The sequence below is a fragment of the Geotrypetes seraphini genome, chromosome 11 (assembly GCF_902459505.1).
Source record: "Geotrypetes seraphini chromosome 11, aGeoSer1.1, whole genome shotgun sequence".
Taxonomy (NCBI): Eukaryota; Metazoa; Chordata; class Amphibia; order Gymnophiona; family Dermophiidae; genus Geotrypetes; species Geotrypetes seraphini.
In genome coordinates this window covers 123,649,528-123,669,826 of record NC_047094.1, presented here as the reverse complement: position 1 = coordinate 123,669,826, position 20,299 = coordinate 123,649,528, and the positions used below count along the sequence as shown (strand labels likewise).

The 20,299-nt window shown below is 43.9% G+C and overlaps 1 protein-coding gene across 1 annotated transcript in view; it reads right to left on the bottom strand.

Annotated features, from left to right (window-relative positions):
• GAPDHS (glyceraldehyde-3-phosphate dehydrogenase, spermatogenic) overlaps nucleotides 1-15,704 on the bottom strand; it is a 37,142-nt gene extending 21,438 nt beyond the window's left edge. Inside the window, exons 1-2 of the mRNA XM_033963797.1 lie at nucleotides 15,601-15,704; nucleotides 5,764-5,820 (exon numbers count right to left, since the gene is read on the bottom strand). Of these exons, the coding sequence (XP_033819688.1) occupies nucleotides 5,764-5,792 (29 nt within the window). The 5' untranslated portion in view covers nucleotides 5,793-5,820; nucleotides 15,601-15,704. The remainder of the gene's footprint in view (nucleotides 1-5,763; nucleotides 5,821-15,600) is intronic.
• Nucleotides 15,705-20,299: the final 4,595 nt, after the last annotated feature.

The window sequence follows — 20,299 nt, the reverse complement described above, 5'->3', positions numbered from 1 at the left end:
GGGGGAGGACGATCGGCGTCGTTCTCGGTCCCGAGAAGAGTGCCGTACCGCCTGGTGCCGAGGAGGATCCACTGTGGGTTGAGAATGAACCACTGGATCACCATGAAGTTGTTGGGCCGAAAGGATCGGCATAGAGGTGTTTACCGGTACCGAAGGAGTGGACACCGGGGGCTCGGTGCGGGGCTCGGGCCGGTCTGGTACCGGAAGGAGCGGTGCCAGGATAGAGGGTAGCAGTTGTTCAAGTTGTTTCTTCAACTGCTCCTGAAGCTGAGCTTGCAGAATGGCCGAGATACGGTCATCTAGGGGTGGCATCGGAACCGCTTTCTTTTTCTTCGGTTCCTTGGATGCCGCTCCACGCCCCGGCGATGAGGAGGCCGATGACGAGGCACTCACCGATATCGGGGCGGAGCGTTTACGGGACCGGTGCGATGCCGGTAGGGACGGTGTCGCCACCGTAGCAGGAGGGCGCTCGAGGGAAGAGGAAGGCTTCTTAGCCGGCTTACCTGGCGCCAGTGGCGCCGATGCGGGGTCGGTCGGTGTCGAGGTTGACGGTGCCGATTTTTGCGGTACCGCCGTTGAAGGTGAGGAGTCCATCGCCGACTCGGTGCCGAAGAGAAGAGTTTGTTGGATTCTTCGGTTTTTAAGAGTTCGTTTTTGCAAAGTGGCACAGCGGGTGCAGGAGTCCGCCCGATGCTCCGGACCCAGGCACTGCAAACACCAATTGTGTGGGTCAGATACGGAGATCGGGCGTGCACACCGCTGGCACTTCTTAAAACCGACCTGCGGGGGCATGAAGGGGAAGATAGCCTCCGCAAAATCGAAGTCCGAGGCCTGTATAATGGCAACAGGCCCCGCCGGGGCAAAAACGAAAGAAAAAGGAAAAAAATCAAAGGTTTTTTTTTTTTTTTTTTTGCAATTCAAATAAAAAGGAAACCCGAAGGTAGAGGGAGAAAAATTTAGAAAAAAAGCGCGAGCGGGAAGGCAAAAAGTGATTTCAACGGCCGTTGAAAAAATACACGCGTCTTCTTCGCTCCGCGGAAACGAAGAAACTGGGGACCACGCACTCCTCCGTCGGGCGGGAAGGCACTCGCGCACGCGCGGTGCGGCCAACTAGAAACTTCTAGTTAAAAAAGGTCCGTACCGAGGGCTCCGTCGGTGACGTCACCCATGTGTTAAGAATATGCTGCCTGCTTGTCCTGGGATAAAAAAAACACCCAACAACCCAAACAAACCACCACAACACCTTGCCAATGCAAGAACCAATATGTTCAAACTGTATAGACATAAACAGCTTTACTATGACAGAAAACATGCTTGGGAAGGAGTTAGCAAGCTTCTGAAGCACTACTATATGAAAAAAAACAACCCCAACCCCAAAACACAGTAGCAGGCAGATTCTGCTCTTAAGAAAAAATCCAAGTGGGGGAGGGTTCCTCTTGAATATGAAACCTAGGAGGTTGAAGGCCTTAATCCATTTGGAAAGTGAAGTTTTGAATCTGAAAAAAGGAGGTTTCTTAATGTAAGGTTTCTTAGACTATAGGTATCAAGAAAAACCTCTAATCGAGGATGCAAAGTTTGTCATGACCTTTACCAAGTGCTCAAAAGAGGTCAAACATCCTACCAAAAAGCATAGTTACTTACCATAATAGGTGTTATCTAGGGGCAGCAAGCAGCTATTCTCACATGTGGGCGATGTCATCCATTGAGCCCCAGTACGGACAGCTTTAAAAGTGTATCTCCACTCTGAACTTTAAAAAGAGTTCAACTGACCGCACCGTGCATGCACGAGTGCCTTCCCACCCAACATAGGCACACGGCTCCTCAGTTCAATAAACCAGCCAAGAAGCCAACCAAGGGAGGTGGATGGGTTGCGAGAATATCTGCCTGCTATCCCTGAATAACACTGGTTACATTAAGTAACTATGCTTTATTCTCACATGTGGGACACCCTAGCTAACAAGAATGGGATGGAGGGAGAGTTGGCCATTAGGAAAATAAATTTTTGTAATACTGCTTGGCCGAAATGTCCATCCCGTCTGGAAAAAGAATCCAGATAGTAATGTGATAGGAAGGTATGAACCGAGGATCAAGTAGCAGCTTTACAGATCTCAATAGGAGTAGAGCGTAGAAAAGCTACTGAAGCTGCCATAGCATGAACCTTATGGGCTGTAACCTGACTCTCCAGATGCAGCCCGGCCTGAGCACAACAGAACGAGATGCAAGCAGCCAAGCAATTGGAAATTGTTCTTTTGGAACTAGAATGTCCCAACTTATTAGGATCAAAGGAGACAAAAAGTTGAAGATTTCTATGTAGTTTAGACCAGTGTTCAACTGCCGGTCCGCTCAGGGCCGGCGAGATCAGATTGGTGCCATCATCGTCTGGGCTGCAACGGCGATGGGCAGCATCAGGCCCCATCCCCAGCACTCAAGATCAGTAACAGGCCTCCCCCCACCTCCAGCAAAAGCACTCAAGTTCGGCAACAGGCCTCCTTCTCCCCTGGGCATCAACAGCACTTCAGATCAGCAACGCGGTGCTCAGCCCAAAGCTTCCCCTCCGACGCAGCTTTCTGTTTCCACCCAGGCAGTTCGAGTCAGAGGGAAGCTTTGGACTGAGCACCGCGTTGCCGATCTGAAGTGCTGTTGGTGCCGGAGGGGGGGGGGGAGAAGGAGGGAGGCATTGCTGATCTTGTTGCCAAAATTGGAAAGAAAGATGAAAGGAAGGGAGAGAGAAGGGGCAGATGATGGAAGTGAGAAGGGAGAGCAAATGCTGAATGGAAGTGGAGAAAGAACACATACTGGATAGAAGGAGGGATAAAGAAAAAGGACATATGATGGATGGGGAAAGAAGGTAGAGTTAGTGAGATAGTGGAGGGGTGAAGGAAAGGGGTGGCATGCTGTGGAAACTGAGGACTGCATAGTAAGAAAGAATTTAAACTGAGAAGACCAGAGAGAGAGGCCAGAGAACAGGAAAGGAGACAGATATCAGATCTGAGCAGAGGAAATGAGAAGACAGATGCTAAAAACTACAGGGGGGAGGGAAAGAGATGAAAGGAGATAGATGCCAGACCATGAGGTAACAGAAGGAAGATGATGGATGCCAGAGCAAAGGGTGGGAGGTGTCTAAAGGAGAGATGGCAGGGGGAGACAGACAGTTTCTGGAAGGGGCAGATGCTAGAAGAAAGAGTGAAAAGAAGATGAAAGCAGAGACAACAAACGGTAGAAAAAAAATCATTTATTTCTATTTTGTCATTAGAATGTCAGATTTGAAATATATATCCTGCTAGAAACATAACTTGGGACTGCAAAGCCCAGGCAGTGATTCTTTAGCTTCCAGCTGACTTAGGGCTCTCTCTGACCAGGAGGGCATTCTCCTAACACTGTTCCTGTCATGTGTTACTGCAGTATACTGTTAGCATGATATTTCTGTGTAGCATTCTGTAATAATTTGGCTTGTTCAGTTTTCTTGATAGTAGAGGGGGATATATATGTGAAGGGAAGGGGAGACAGGGTTTTGTTGGTCCTTGCTCTGTATATTTGTATTTATGACAATTGTAAAGAATATTGTTTTTTTATACTTTAATAAAATATGTTCAATATAAAATCATAACTGAGGCTTGTGTGGATGGGATCAGATGGTTTGCGGGGACTGAGCTCACGGAGATGGGGTGGAAATGGTTTTTTAAAAAATTTCAGTCTTAGTAGTTTGCTGGTCCACAAAATAATTTTTATTTCTGCCGGTCCACATGTGTGAAAAGATTGAAGAACACTGGTTTAGACTGATGCAAATAGTAAGCCATTGCCTATTTGCAGTCCAGAGTACAGAGCCGTCTCACCAGGATGAGAATGAGGCTTAGGGAAGAATACTGGAAGAACAATCGATTGAGATGAAATCAGTGACAACCTTTGGTAGGAACTTCGGCTGTGTGCAAAGAACAGCCTTGTCATGGTGGAACACTGTGAAAGGTGGATCCGCTACCAACGCTTGGAGGTCACTTAACTCTTCAAGCAGAAGTTAGGGAAATGAGAAAAACCACTTTCCAAGTAAGGTATTTGAACCAATGCCTATGGCTCATCTAAAAGGGAGGCTTTGGGTCTTCAACCAAGAAGGAGCACGACACGGTTAACAATAAAGTGAATACTTAAAATATAAAAAGAATGTAAACTCAGTTTAATTTCCAAAATATATGGAAAATAAATTTTTCAGTGCTTTTCCAGAATACAACAAAGGGGCCTAAACTTCTCAATGTAAGCGTTAACTCATTCCAGAGCTCAGTTAGTTTGAAAACTAAAGAATAACTAAATCTCTTTAAAGTTCTGTTTTTACCCTTAAGGGAAGGAAATGTAAGAAGTTGTTTTTTTGAGAGAGCTTCTAGCTACATGAGATCTATGCACATTCCAGTCTAAAGGGACCAGAGTGATAAAGATGCTGCATAAAATCTTAAATGCAATACAAAAGCACTTGAATTGGATTCTAAGGTACACTGGAAGCCAATGCAATTCCTTAAGCAATGGGGTTACATGGTTGAATTTATTGTTACCAAAAATAAGCTTAGCAGCAGTATTCTGTATCAACTGAAGCCTCTGCAAACTGACCTTTGAAAGACCCAGGTACATTGAGTTACAATAATCCAACCTTGACAAAATAATTGAACCAAAACAGAGAAGTGTTGCTGATGCAAGAGCGCTCTCACTCTTCTTAGGATAAGGAGGCTGAGAAACACTTAAGAGAATTTAGTTGAACATACTTCTATCTGCAATTTTTTAAAAAATCTTGGGTTCAGATGTTGATACTAATCTCATTTGGATTACTGTAATGCGCCAAAGTGCGCTCCTTCTCGGTACCATGTAGTAGCTGAAGCTGGAACGCGTGGCAGCGACCACCTGGGTTAGCAGTGGGGCAGGAGCTTGGAAAGCTCACTCCTGCCCACTACACCTATGGACCACCAGCAGAGATTCCAGCAGCAGAGGAGGTACGATGGGCAGGGAGGCGGGACATGATGTAGAGCCTGGTGGCGGCCTGCAATAAGTCTGAGGGTGGTAGTAGGTGGGCACTGGCCTGAATATAAATCAGGATCCCCATTTTTGGGTCAATTTTGAGACCCCAAAATCCCAGATACAGAATATACGGTATCTTTCATATGATTATTCACTAACAAAATTCCCCAGCTTACAACTTGTTTAAGATATTTAGTTCGGGGAGGGGGGAATTCTCTCATTTTAGATCAAGCCCATCCAATGAAGCATTCTATGGACAATATAATGGTCTGCCTGACCTTTAAGTGGCTAATTGTACCTAATTAGCTAGCATATGAAGGGGCAACAGGAACATAAGTGTTACACTGGGACAGGACAAAAGTCCATCAAGCCCAGTATCCTGCTTCCAATAGTGGCCAATCCAGGTCAGAAGTACTGGTAAGATTGCCCCCCACCCCTGGGGAAGGAAAAAAAAAAAATAGATATTATGCTACGTATCTTAGAAATGAGCAGAGGATTTTCCCTGAAGTCCATCTTAATGGCTTATGGACTTAGGAAATTATCCAAATCTTTTTTAAACCCTGCTAATCTAACTACTTTTACCAAATTCCCTGGCATTCAGTTTCACAAAAGATTAAAGATAGTTTTTCATGCTTTAAACAGGTTAAAAATGTGTGGCCCACTTTGACATCTGTGAAGTGTCTAGTGATTAGATCACGTTCCTTCTTTATCAGTTCCAGTACTAAAGAGGATATATTATGTTTATGCCATTTTCAAGCTAGAGCTCACCCATTGATACCAACTGCGAGATCAGGCATGGCTGCTTCAAGTGTGGAAAGTTGCACCCTAAAGAAAAAAAAACAAACACACCCAATTATACAAAGATTTGTGCTAGCTCAAGACAAAATTACAAAAGGCCCATCAGTCTAAAGGAAATTGGGGGGCAGTGCACCAGCATTCTACAGTATACCCACAGGATGTGTTTGCCCACATTTTCAAGCTCAAGGGTATATCTACCTACCTTTTTGAAAAAGCTGATTATACCTGCTTTCATGAGCAGATAAGTGTAGGCATAGAAGTGTGGGCATAGGGAGAGTTTAGCTTAAAAAAAAAAAAAAAAGTAGACCTGAAATTTCTAAAAAAGTTGAAGAATTCAGGTGTTGTGTGCTCCATTAAGGCCTTTCTCTCTAAACCCTCCATGTTGCCCGTTAGAAATAATCTTGCATGAGTCCCAGACCATGGAAACGAAATCAGTACAGTTTGATATAAACCAACCTCCAAGATCAAACATAATACTTCTGAAAGAAAAGGCGTACCCATAAAGCCAGAAAAAGCAGTTACTTACCGTATCAGGTGTTATCCAGGGACAGCAGGCAGATTTTCTCACGTATGGGTGATGTCATCCACAGAACCCCAATGCTTACAGCTGCAAAGCATTTTGCTTGAAAAACTTTAGAAAGTTTGCGACTGATCACACCGCGCATGCGCGATTGCCTTCCCGCCCGACACAGGGTGTGCGTCTCAGTTCAGATAGCCAGCTGAGAAGCCAACCAGAGGAGGTGGGTGGGTTGTGAGAATATCTGCCTGATGTTCCTGGATAACACCTGTTCTGTTCCGGTAAGTAACTGTGCTTTATCCCAGAACAAGTAGGCAGCATATTCTCACATATGGGTGACCTCCAAGCTAACCAGAATGGGATGGTGGGAGTGTTGGCATTTAGGAGAATAAATTTTGTAGCACTGTTTGGCCAAAGTGGCCATCTCATCTGGAAAAGGAATCCAGACAGTAATGAGAAGTGAAGGTATGAACCGAGGACCAAGATACATGCAGCCAACCAGTTGGAATTTGTCTTCTTGGAAACTGGATGTCCCAACTTGATTGGATCAAAGGAGACAAAAATTTGAGGAGAATATCTATGTGATTTAGTCGTGCAAATAGCAGGCCAAAGCACGCTTGCAGTGCAGAGTATGAAGAGCTGCTTCTTCAGGATGAGAATGAGGCTTTGGAAAAAATACTGGAAGTACAATTGATTGACCGAGATGAAATTCCGTAACAAACTTTGGGTAAGAATTTTGGATGAGTATGAAGCACCACCTTATCATCATGATGGAAAACTGTAAATGGTGGGTCCACCACCAAAGCTTGTAGCTCACTGACTCTACGAGCAGACGTGAGAGAAATCAGGAAGACCACTTTCCAAGTGAGATATTTAAGATGAGCCATAGACATTAGTTCAAATGGAGGCTTCATTAATTTAGCAAGAACATTGAAGGTGGTTTGATATTGAAAACCACAGGATAAGCAGATAAGAGATTTTCCCTCTAGTGGTTGATGAAAATTAGCAATTGCACTGAGATGGACTCTAGGCCAGATTGAGATAAATCAAATAGATAATCCAGAACTGAAGGCAAGGAGGTAGACTGAGTTGCGATGAAGATCGCACCAAGCAGAAAACCTAGTCCACTTCTGATTGTAACACTGTGGTAGCAGGTTTTCTGGAAGAATCTAAAATGTCTGACAGATCAAGAAAAATGAAGATGTGAAGTTATCCGAGAGGAATCAAGCTGTCAGATGTAGAGACTATAGATTGGGATGAAGAAGAGACCTGGACTGTGTAAGCAGAGATGGAAATATTGGTTGAAGAAGTGGTTCCCTGCTGCTGAGTTGAAGTAGAAGGGAGAACCAAGTGTCTGGGCCACTGAGGAGCTATCAGAATCATGGTGGCAGATTCTCTCTTGAGTTTGACAAGTGTCTTGAGAATAAGTGGGAATGGAAGGAATGCATAAAGGAATTTGTTTGTCCAGTCCAGGAGAAAAGCTTCTGCTTCCAGGCAATGAGGAGAGTAGAGTCTGGAACAGAACTGGGCAGTTTGTTGTTGTGGGGAAATGCAAAAATATCTATTTGAGGAGATTGAGAAAAAAATTTTCTTGGAGAGTTGGTAAATTGAGTGTCCATTCGTGAGGTTGTAGAATGAGACTTAAATTTGTCTGCCAGTGAATTTCTCTCTCCTTGAATATAGGCAACTCTCAGAAAAATGTTGTGAGGGATTGCCCAATTCCAAATCTTCTGAGCTTCCTGGCAAAGAATGGATCCTGTTCTTTTTTGCTTATTCACTTAGAGAACAGTTACTTACCGTTAACAGTTGTTATCCAGGGACAGCAGGCAGCTATTCTCACATATGGGTGATGTCATCTACAGAGCCCAGATGCGGACAGCCTTGCAAGCAGACTTGCTTGAAGAAACTCAGAAGTTTCGAGTCTGCCACACTGCCTTCCTGCCCAGCACAGGGCATGTCTCCTCAATTCAGATAGCTAGCAGAGAAGCCAAACAGGGGAAGTGGGTGGGTTGCGAGAATAGCTGCCTGCTGTCCCTGGATAACAACTGTTACGGTAAGTAACTGTGCTTTATCCCAGGACAAGCAGGCAGCCTATTCTCACATATGGGTGACCTCCAAGCTAACCAGAATGGGATGGTGGGAGTGTTGGCAACTTAGGAGAATAAATTTTGTAATACTCTCTGGCCAAAATGGCCATCACTTCTGGAGAAAACATCCAGACAATAATGAAAGGTGAAAGTATGAACCGAGGTCTAGGTGGCAGCCTTTCAAATTTCCTCAATAGGAGTGGATTTGAGGAAAGCTACTGAAGCAGCCATGGCTCTGACTTTGTGGGCTGTGACTACTCTGTAGATGCAGTCCAGCCTGGGCATAGCAGAAAGAGATATAAGCAACCATCCAGTTGGAGATGGTACGCTTAGAAATCTGATGTCCCAACTTGGTTTAGATCGAAGGAGACAAAAAGTTGAGGAGCAGATCTGTGTGGTTTGGTGCATTCTAAGTAGAAGGCCAAAGCACGTTTACAGTCCAGAGTAGGAAGAGCCGATTCTCTAGGATGAGAATGAGGCTTTGGAAAAAATACTGATTGAGATGAAATTCTGAAACCACTTTAGGTAAGAATTTAGGATGAGTACAAAGGACCACCTTGTCATGATGGAAAACTGTGAAAGGCAGATCAGCAACTAAAGCTTGCAGCTCACTGACTCTTCGAGCATATATGAGGCCAATGAGAAACACCACTTTCCAAGAGAGATATTTCAGATGAGCCATAGACATTGGTTCAAAAGGAGGCTTCATCAACTGAGCAAGAACAACATTGAGATCCCAAACCAATGGAGGCAGTTTGAAAGGAGGTTTGACATTGAAAAGTCCTTTCATAAATTTGGAAACCACCAGATAAGCGGAGAGGGGTTTCCCTTCGATAGACTGATGGAAAGCAGCAATTGCACTGAGATGGACTCGAATGGATGTAGACTCAAGGCTAGAGGTAGATAAGTGCAAAAGATAATCCAAAACGAAGACAAGGAGACCTCGAGGCTCCCTTGTTGTGAGAGATGCACCATGTAGAAAATCTGGTCCATTTTTGGAGGTAGCATTGTCTAGTGGCAGGCTTTCTGGAAGCCTCTAAAATGGCTTATACAGATTGAGAAAACTGAAGAGGTGTCACGTTGAGAGGTACCAAGCTGTCAAGTCCAGAGACTGCAGGTTGGGATGAAGCAGAGATCCTCGACTCTGTATAAGCAGAGATGGATTAACTAGTAGAAGGTATGGCTCCCTGCTGATGAGCTGAAGTAGAAGGAGAGTACCAAAGTTGCCTGAGCTACTCAGGAGCTATCAGAATCATGGTGGCATGATCAGTCTTGAGCTTGAGAAGAGGGAATGGCGGAAATGCATACAGGAAGAGAGTCATCCAATCCAATCCAATAGAAAAGCATCTGCCTCGAGGCGATGAGGAGTGTATATCCTGGAGCAGAACTGAGGCAGTTTGTGGTTGTGGGGAGATGCAAAGAGATCTGAGGAGTTCTCCACTGAGAAAAAATGTGATAAAGAGGTGAGGAATTGAGTGTCCATGCGTGAGGTTGCAGAAGACGACTCAACTTGTCTGCCAGACAGTTTTTCTCTTCTTGAATGTAGACAGCTTTCAGGAAGGTGTTGTGAAGGATTGCCCAATCCCAAACCTTCAGAGCTTCTTGGCAAAGAGGGAGAGATCATGTTCCTCCCTGCTTGTTGACGTAGTACATAGCGACTTGGCTGTCCATCCGAAGAACTACTTGGTCATGAAGATGTTGAAAAGCTTGGAGAGCATTGAAGATTGCTCCAACAGATTGATATGATACTGACGATCCATGCTGGACCAATGGCCTTGAGTACGGACACCTCCCAGCTGTATTTGTGTAGTTTTTCAGCGACAACATTCCCTATGTTCAGGGGAGCGTTGTCATGAAGAATGACTGGCCCAGCCAAGAGCAACTGAGGTCGGGTTTTGTGCATGTTTTTGCAAAAAAAAAAAAAAAAAAAAATAATAATAATAATTACATTACATTAAGGATTTCTATTCCGCCATTACCATAATAATAAAAAATAAAAAAAAATCACATTAATACATTGCAGTGACACTTCTTCCACAAGGAACTTTGTCTGTAATGATGATGCCTTCATGATCATAATCAAAAATCATCATTTGTTTGACTTTTGATTGAGCTCGTCAAATTTATTTGGCCGTGAGGGAAGATGGAGCTCTCCACTCGTGATTGAAAGACTGTACAAATATAGCTGGGAGGTGTTACCTCATGGCAGGGAGGTGTTACCTCATGCTCCATATAGTTCAGATACGAGTCCAGACGTCGACCTTTTTCCAAAGTTGACACAACCTATGCGTGGACATCATTTAGCATCTTTGGAAGAGCTTTTTTCCACTGGTACCCGAGCCATTTGGCAACTGAACAAAAACAGTGTGAAGCTGTGTGAATGGATAATTTTTCCTCTGTAATTATATTATATTTTAATACTTTCCTGGTTTCTTCTGTACTTTTCCTTTATTAGATAAGCTAGTATTAAAATGTAACTTTTAAGAATCTTTGTGTGAGGGGGACGGACACTCCCTCAATATGCATACAAGCGCCTTATATGGTATCAAGTATTCATGATGCAGGCAGTAAAATGTCATCATGTATTAGGTATATTTAAGTGAACCTAGCAGAACAGAATTTTGAGGGCGTTATGTCAGGGAAGCTGCATTTACACTCTCTGACTTGTAATGTTCCTCCATTGTACAAATGAATGCCTTGAAACAGGACTGTCTTGAATTTTAATAAAACAAGATTTTATCTGGAATATTTGTACAATTATCATTTCAGTGCACCTATGGGCAGGGTAGAACTAAACCTCTGCTCAGGGGGAGAAGTGGAGGAGCAGAGGTCAGAAACCCTCGGAGAACAGGAGAAGGTGATGGTGGGGAGGGTTACAGGCCCCAACCCCCCCCCCCCCCAAAATAATGAATAATTTAAGTGGTAATCCGCATGAAGACGAGGGGAAGGGAGAGAGATGGGCCTGGGGTGGAGGCTCAGAGTGGGAGAGAGAGAAAGGGGCAGTTGGGCAGATGATGGAAGTTGGGAGAAGGGAGGGAGAGAAGAAGGCAGACGGATGTCAGTTGAGAGGAGAGAGCAGATGCTGAATGGAAGTGGAGAAAGAGAATACATACTAGAGAATGACACGGTGGCGGGTTACCCGCAGCTAGCCACGTTTAGCCGCGGGTAGCCCGCCGAAACGGGGAAGAAAAAATAGTGGCCTCTGTGGGACGGGGACAAGGCTATTCACCGCCCCGTGGAGCGGTGAATGGACTTGTCCCCGCAGTGAGGCAATCAAGGATCGCGCGGTCCCCGCCATCTCCCTCCCTCTCCTTACCGCCGGTTGAATTTCTGCCTGGCTGGCCCAGAACGTTCTCTCCGACTTCAGAATTGAGTCAGAAAGACTTCCTGTCGGCTTTAGTAGCTGCAGCTTGAACATGGCGGTAAGACCAGGGGAAAAGGAAGGAAGCTTTTTTTTTTTTGAGCGGCAGGGAGGCAGCAGGCTGGCTTTGGCTAGTGAGGGAGAAAGGTAGGCAGGCAGGATTCGGGGGTGGGGGTGGGACAAAGTCTAGAAGGCAGTGAGAGGGACATGGGAAGGAGGCACTGGGGGCACTAAAGACATGGGAAGGAAAGAGGGAGGGAATATTATTGGGCCTGAGTGCAGAAAGAAAGAAATGAAAGAAAGGATACACAGACAGAAGGAAACGCAACCAAAGACTCATGAAATCATTCACCAGACAGCAAAGGTAGGAAAAATGATTTTATTTTCAATTTAGTGATTAAAATGTGTCAGTTTTGAGAAGTTATATCTGCTGTCTATATTTTGCACTATATTTGTCTATTTTTCTATAGTTACTGAGGTGACCGAGCTTGCGGAGATGGGGCGGAAACAGGGTTTTAAAATTTTAGTCCTAGTAGTTTGCCAGTCCACAAAATAATTCTTTTATTTCTGCCGGTTCACGGGTGTAAAAAGGTTGATAAACACTGATGTAGAGTATGCCAGCTTTCTTTTTCGCCCAGCCGCATACGTTCAAAAAGCCACGCTTGCGCGGCTGCTCGAGTTGATCAATCTTCTCCTCTCTTACAACTTCCTGTTTCCGGTTGCATCAGAGGAGAATATTGAACAAATTAGCACGTGCGGCTGGGCGAAAAAGAAAGCCGGCATACTCTACATCTAAGGCGAGATGGAGGGAGGGAGATGGCGGAACACTGCAATCAGTCAGGTGTCTGCTGTTTTTGTATCACTGCCTGCCTGCACTCACGTTCCAGATCCACCTGCATTTTTAGTGTGCACAATTGACCTGATTCGAGCTATAGGTGAACATGTGGGACACGTCATTGCAAGGGAGGACAAGTCAATTGATTTATTTTATGTTCTGTTTTTACTACAGGGCAGAGGCACTGAAACAGATTCTCAGTGCAGTAGTAGTAGTAGTAGTGGTGGCAGGATTCTCTTCTGTCTTCATGGTGTTTCGCAGTACTGAGGCTTATATGGATGCTGCGGGGATGGCAGTGACGGGGCGGTGAAAGGGAACGGCAGTGACGGGGCGGTGCAGAGGATGGTGGGCCGAGGATGGTGGGCCGGGGACGGTGCAGTGACGGGGACAGATTTTTTCCCCGTGTCATTCTCTAATACATACTGGATGGAAGGAGGGGAGAAAGAAAAAGGCATATGCTGGATGGGGGGAAGAACAGAGTTAGAGAGATAGTGGAGGGGAGAAGGAAAGGGGTGTCAATCTGTGGGTAGGAACAGTGAAAAGAGGGAAACTGAGGACTGAATAGTAAAAGAGAATTTAATTTAGACAGAAGAAGAAAATAGAGAAGAGAGATGCCAGAGCATGGAGGAAGAAGGAAGGAGACAAATATAAAATCTGGGTGGAGGAAATGAGGGAAATGGAAGGAGAGAGATGCCAGACCATGAGGGGAACAGAGGGAAGAAGATGGATGCTAGACCAAGTGGGCAGGAGGAGAATGGAAAGACGGAAGGAGGTTGGCAGACAAGTTTCTGGAAGGCGCAGACAGTGGATGGAAGGAAAAAAATGACAAAGACGAGGAAAGCAGAAACTGGGAGACAAAGGTTGTTAGGTGCCGTCAACTTGTGCTCGAGTCCTAGTCCAATATTAGATGAATATTGGAGAAGAGCAAAGAATACCAAACCCCCATATACCTTTGCTTCATCGACTACATCAAAGCTTTTGACTGTGTGGATTACGGTAAACTATGGAGAACGCTAGTGCAAATGGGAATACCCAAACACATAATTCAGCTGATGGAGAGCCTATATGAAAAATTCAAGACAAAAGGTAGAAAAAAATTCATTTTTTAAATTTTTTTTTGCTATAGGATAAAGTAGTATTGTAGCTGTGTTGATAAATGTTTATAAATAGAAAATGGAAATATGGTGACCGTTTTATTGGACTAGTTTTAATACATTTTTTACTAACTTTTAGAGGCCAAATTCTCCTTCCTCAGATCAGGACAGGATACTGTAACAGCAGTATATTTTACTGACCTAAGGAAAGAGGGTTTGATCTCTGAAACCTAATTAAAAAATGTATTAGTCCAATAAAATGATATCTTATTTTCCATTTTTTATTTGTTAATTTGTAAAGTGATTTGAATCTCCTTATTGTCTGCTGATCTTTTTTTGTTCCATGTTGGATTCTTTGGTGGACCGCTTGCCTTGTTGTTTTGTTACAAATTAGCATACATGGAGTGGAACGTACCAGAGGAGTTGCAGCTTTGGTTGTTCATACATATGGGTTAAAGTTGGATGACAGAGTGAGGCAGTTGAGAGGAGTTGCAAACTTGGTTATTAATACAGACTTATGTTTTGGATAGTATTACTGCTTTACAATGCATTTGAACACCTTTATATAGGTATGGAAAGGGTTCAGAGTTAAAGTCCTGGGCAAGTAGGTGGGAAGGGAAGGAAGAGGGGATTTGTTCAGAGGTGTTTGGGGCTTGCATAGAACTAAAACTGTACACTGGCACTGGTATGGGGTGTGGGCGGGCAGAGCTAGGGGACCCAGTGTACTTGTGTGCCTAGGGGCCCTCGATGAATTCATCCTGCCCTGGCAACATTCGCAACTCGCTGCTCCCGATTGCTTCGGGCCTTCCTCGCCGCCGGGTCCCACCTACTTTCTGTTTCTGCAAAGGCAGGACCCGACAGCGAGGAAGGCCCGAAGCAATCGGGAGCAGCGAGTTGAACGCCTCCCTTCCTGCCCCATCTCCCGCCGACGCCGTCCTAGCCTACAAGCTACTTCGCGCATGCTCCGGGGTTCTAACGCTGCGCTTGCCTCGCGTCTCCTCCTTCCTCTTTCATGACGTAACTGCCGGTTTCGTCAGAGAAGGATCGGGAAGCCGGCAAGCGCAGCGTTAGAGCCCCGGAGCATGGGCGTAGACGCTTGCAGGCTACGACGGGAGATAGGACAGCTGCCCCGTTTGTTTCCCCCCCCCCTAATGCCGGTCAATTTTGGGGAAGACTACGGCCCCTGTGCCGCACCCCCCCCCCCCCCCCCGTTTCGACGCCTATGATTTATAGTACACCCACTCTTTCCAGGTTCAGTTTTGCTTCATCCATGTTGCGTCAATTATATTTTCTAGGACCAGGTTATAGGATCTCCCCAAAATGTACACAACCAAAAAAGGTCTTTTCAGAAGACCTTTTATTAGATTTTTCTATTTTTCATACCCTCGCGAACGCTTATAGCCAAGGGCAAGATTTCAAAGTGGCAGCAATTTTACTTCTCGCCCCTTTCACAGAGAAAGGATACCAGTTACATAAAGGGATACTTGTGTCTGTACAAAAATAACGTTTTCCTGTTTGAAATGCTTTGACCCAAGTCGATTACTCCACCCTCTCCCCAAGAGCAATTATCCCTTTGCACATTTCTACTCTTTTCCGAACACCACATACCTCCGTTTAAAAAAAGTTCCCCCCACTCAAAGCTACAAGCTTACAACAGCCATACAAGGTGTCCCCGATATCTTGGGTACTCACTTTCCCCTTCTACGCCATCATTAATTCAAACTGCTCCATTTCCCCTTCAATAAAAACCCAAAGCTTTCCTTTAGTTTCCTCAGAATTGCTTAAACGTCACTTCGAAATAAACACCATACACACACGTGGAGACCCATCAAATCGCCACGCAAAACAATAATGAATAATAACACGCTATTCCGCATACTAAAAGTACAGCATCCTAGAAATCTGCAGCTCACCTTCTACTGCTCAATAACGAATCCGCAGTGAGAGGAGGGAGGGGCAACTCGACAACTTATATACTGCTCGTGACGTCACTACTTCCTTTCCCTCTCCCCCCAACTGCGTTGGAACTGCCGCAATGGAGGTGCGAGAGCTGTCTTGCGCAGTTCCGTTGCCTCGAGCATCCTTGGAAACACACCAAGGACAAGGCGGCTGAGCAGGTGAGGTGGCATTTTCGAGGGATGCTGGGAGATAAAGTTCTCTGTAGTCCTGGTTTAATGAGATGATGTCATTAAACCAGGACTATAAGTCATTGCTTGCGGCTTTCTCCCCCTTAGCTCTTGTGTGTGTTAACTAAACACAGGCGTGAATACAAATAAACCTCACGACTGTAAACATTTCTTTAAAATTCCTTAAAATTCGGCTGCCTAGGGCAGGGTTTATCGGTCAGTAATGAGAATGCATCACTTGTTTGTCTAGACTAGTCAGGATTTATTCAGAATTGGTCCTGTTGCGCACGTTTTTAACTTGTCCTAATTTCAGCTGGTAGGATTTTACAAAGTATGTTAATTTAAGTCATATTATTTGTGGCTAGCCTGAAAGCCAAGCTGGATGTTGTCGCCTGATTTCAGCAAGGAGGTGGGGGGCTCGCTTCAGTATTATTCATGTCTGGCAGCCTATAGCAATGATAGTAGTAGTATTAAGGAGCTGGGGAAAAGAAGAGCGTAACAAATCTGATAGTTAATAATATAATTACAAAAGCAATTAGTTACTAAAATCAGAGTGATTGAGTAGAATTGCCCCCTCAGCCTCCCCTGTAACCCAAAGCACCCATGTTAAGCATCACTGTATTATAATCATCGGTCCTGAAAAATGTAATATAATGTATTTGGCGAAACTAACATATAAGGGTCATGTGTTGAAAATGGTGTAGATGCAACATTAGAATGCAGAGCAGAAGGATGGAAAATGCTGCAGATGCTCTAGCCAACTGCAGAAATGAATGGTTGAAGAGCTGGAGGAGATTCCAGCAAAAAAACGTAGAAGGCAGGAGTTGTAAATCTAGGTGACTCATAGAGGGCTATTACCATTACTGCATTTTGAATTTTTTTTTTTTTTAAACTACCTATCCATTTGCTTTAGTACAATACAATAATAACAGATGCTTAGACTCAGCTACATATCTTTCATTTCAAGAAAGATCACAATAATACAATCATAAACTAAACTTGCCAATATTATCAATGAAGATAAAAAAAAAACATTATTTTAGATTTTTTTTTTAAACTGTCAATAAAAAGACAATTTTCACAAAATTTTAAACCAAGTGGAAGCAAATTTCAAACTTTTGCTATTTAAAATGAAAGGGTTGGTTCAAATATCTTTGTATATTTCATTCCTTTCAAAAATAGAAAGTGGAATTTGTGCAAATTATGACAAGATCTGCCATGAGCACACAGCAATGGTGGTAAGTTAAAGCATAAAGTGACTGAGCATATAAAAATTTGTAATACATAGTTTAAACAAACAGTAGGCTTGATAATATTTTTAGTTTAAAAACACACAGTTCCACAGTGGGAGCCAACAGAATTCAATAAGTAAATGAGAAGCCTTATATCATTTTACCGAACATATTAGGCATATTGCTGAACAGTATTTTGCAAAGTCTGTAATTTCATTATCCAGAGCCTAGGTAACCATTGTAAATAATATTGTAATAGTCTATTGTGTTAATAATAATGGACTGCTTTTACTAAGCAACATAAGTGCATTGTATCATGGGCTGGTGAGACAAATATGGCGACACTCATTGAATTCCTTTGAGCTTCAGCGCATTTACCTCGCCAACCAGCAGTAAAATGCGCTTATGCTGCTTAGTAAAACCCAGTGAATGTTTGAATATTTCCAAATATGGTTCAAACAAAAAAAATGTCTAAGCTTCCAGAGCTTTCTAAATGTTAAAAAAAAAAAAAATTATCAAACCATTCAAATACACATGGAAACTCCTTTAAGTCATCATGCCATTTTATCGAGCGATGGTGCGTCCACATCTGGAATACTGCGTTCAGTATTGGTCGCCGCACTTCAAGAAGGACATGGCGGTACTTGAGAGAGTCCAAAGGAGAGCAACGAAAATGGTAAAAGGGCTGGAACACTGCCCATACGCCGAGAGGTTGGATAGGCTGGGGCTCTTCTCTCTGGAAAAAAGGAGGCTCAGGGGAGATATGATAGAGACCTTCAAGATCATGAGGGGCATAGAGAGGGTGGATAGGGACAGATTCTTCAGACTGAAGGGGACAGCAAATACGAGGGGGCATTCGGAGAAACTGAAGGGAGATAGGTTCAAAACAAACGCAAGGAAGTTTTTTTTCACCCAAAGGGTCGTGGACACTTGGAATGCGCTACCGGAGGAAGTGATCAGGCAGAGTACGGTACAGGGATTCAAACAGGGATTGGACGGATTCCTGAAGGATAAAGGAATCATGGGATACTGAGGGAGGAGCTGGGATGTAACACAAGTATAGAAAGCTAACCAGGTAATGAGTATAGAAACCAAATCAGGTCGTGCATGTGCAAGACCGGAGGGTTAGGACTTCGATAGGAAGACAGGACTTAAATGAGAAACCAAGGTGGCAAGGGAGCCCCTTCTGGTGATACAGACAGGTCGTGACCTGTTTGGGCCGCCGCGGGAGCGGACTGCTGGGCAGGATGGACCTGTGGTCTGACCCGGCGGAGGCACTGCTTATGTTCTTATGTTCTTTATTTTTCAGATATGGTAAGCCAAATTCAATAAAGTCCACCTAAAGTTAGGCACCTAACTTAATTGAGTAATATGCTTAATTGACAATGATAATTGGCAACTTGTAATTGACATTGATTGATTTAATTGGATGTTAGGTACCCATCACTTTGTGCTAGGTGCCCAGTCCAAAGCGCCTATTAGAAAGTGAGCATGGTTGGGATCATGGGCATGTTTTTGACTTAGGCACAGGTATTTAGGCAAAGAAAACCCTGGGATAAATAGAGTACACCTAAAGTGAGGATGCCTACTAATGCCTGTCACTTAGGCGGTGCCAAACATGATTCTATGCAGTGCACCTATTACAGAATCATGCTTAGCGCCATACTAGTTGGTGCTTAAGTTCTAGGCATCATATATAGAATCTTGACGAGTGTTGATAATCCTAACTCCAGAATAACACAAAGTATAGAAATGGCAGAAAAGACCCAAAAAAATGAAGAACACAAAATACTGTAAGCACTCAAGTCATAACTTTGATCTCCCTTTCTGCTTCTACTGACAGTAGTTTCTACTCACTCACATGTGCCCTCTCTACCCATTTCCTTCCTATCTCCCTCTACAACAGTGTTCTTCAATGCAAGGACTAGGTGCTAATGGCGGCCTTCATCTGCCTGTATTTTTTTCTGCTACTTTGTCTCTCTACCCAAACTCATGACAGAAAGGGGGGAAGGAGAAGAGGCACATATTTGAAGGACAAGGCATTTTTCAGTAGATAAAGAAAATGTATTTGGAAATGACCATCTCCTCAAGGACACACCCAATAGAAAGTTTGAAGGCAGGCTGATGGGAAGATATTTAGTGGTTCTCTGTCAGCTCATTTGGATGAAAAGGGGCCCTGATTTAAAAATTAGTGAAGACTACTGCTGTACAAATTTCTCAAAACCACCTTTCTTAGGTAAGTAGTTTAGCCCAGTGGTTCCCAACCCTGTCCTGGAGGACTACCAGGCCAATCAGGTTTTCAGGCTAGCCCTAATGAATATGCATGAGAGAGATTTGCATATAATGGAAGTGACAGGCATGCAAATCTGCCCCATGCATATTCATTAGGGCTAGCCTGAAAACCCGATTGGCCTGGTGGTCCTCCAGGTCAGGGTTGGGAACCACTGGTTTAGCCCTTCTAAGTTACTTGGAATCTCATTTTTTTTCTGTGACTATCTTCAAATCTTGTTTAAACACTCAACTTTTTGAGGCTGCTTTAAATCCTAAATATGACCATAGCCTTGCTGGTTTTAACCATAACTTCTATAATAAATGCATTGCTTCTATTTATCTTGATCAGTGAAGCAAAGAATTTCTTATGTATTGTAATGTATAAATAAGTAATACAGTTTTGGAGCTGTAAACATTGAACAAGGGGATAAATACAGCCCAGCTTAGGGATAAACATATACATAATCTTTCTACACCTTCAATCCAATAAGCTATAATCATCATGTTATCCCATCATAGCCTGTTCATTTGACTATCAAATAGCAAAAGTGTGGAACTCACTTTCCAATTAGTTATTAAATTAGTTCCTTGTAACCAATTACATGCCAAAAAGATATCATCCCTCCTGTAACTAATTATTGAATCATGTTGAAATAGAAAACTATCAGAAAACTAGCCAAAGGCAGGACAAGAACTATTATAATTTACTAGCTTTATAGCCCGTTACATTAACGGGTGCTAGAATATATGTGTGTGTCTGTCTTTATTTCTTTCTGTCTCCTTAGCCGCTTTTTCCTGTCCATTCTCCCTTCTTTTTACCTCCCCTGTGTCTACCACCACCCCTTCACTGCTCCCCTTATCCAGCAGCAGCCCTTCTCCCTTTGTTTTACCTCCCCCCTGTCCATCAGCACCTCTTCCTGCTCCCCCTGTCCCGCAGTAGGCCTCCATTCATTCCCCCCCCCTCGTGTCCATCATCACCTCTT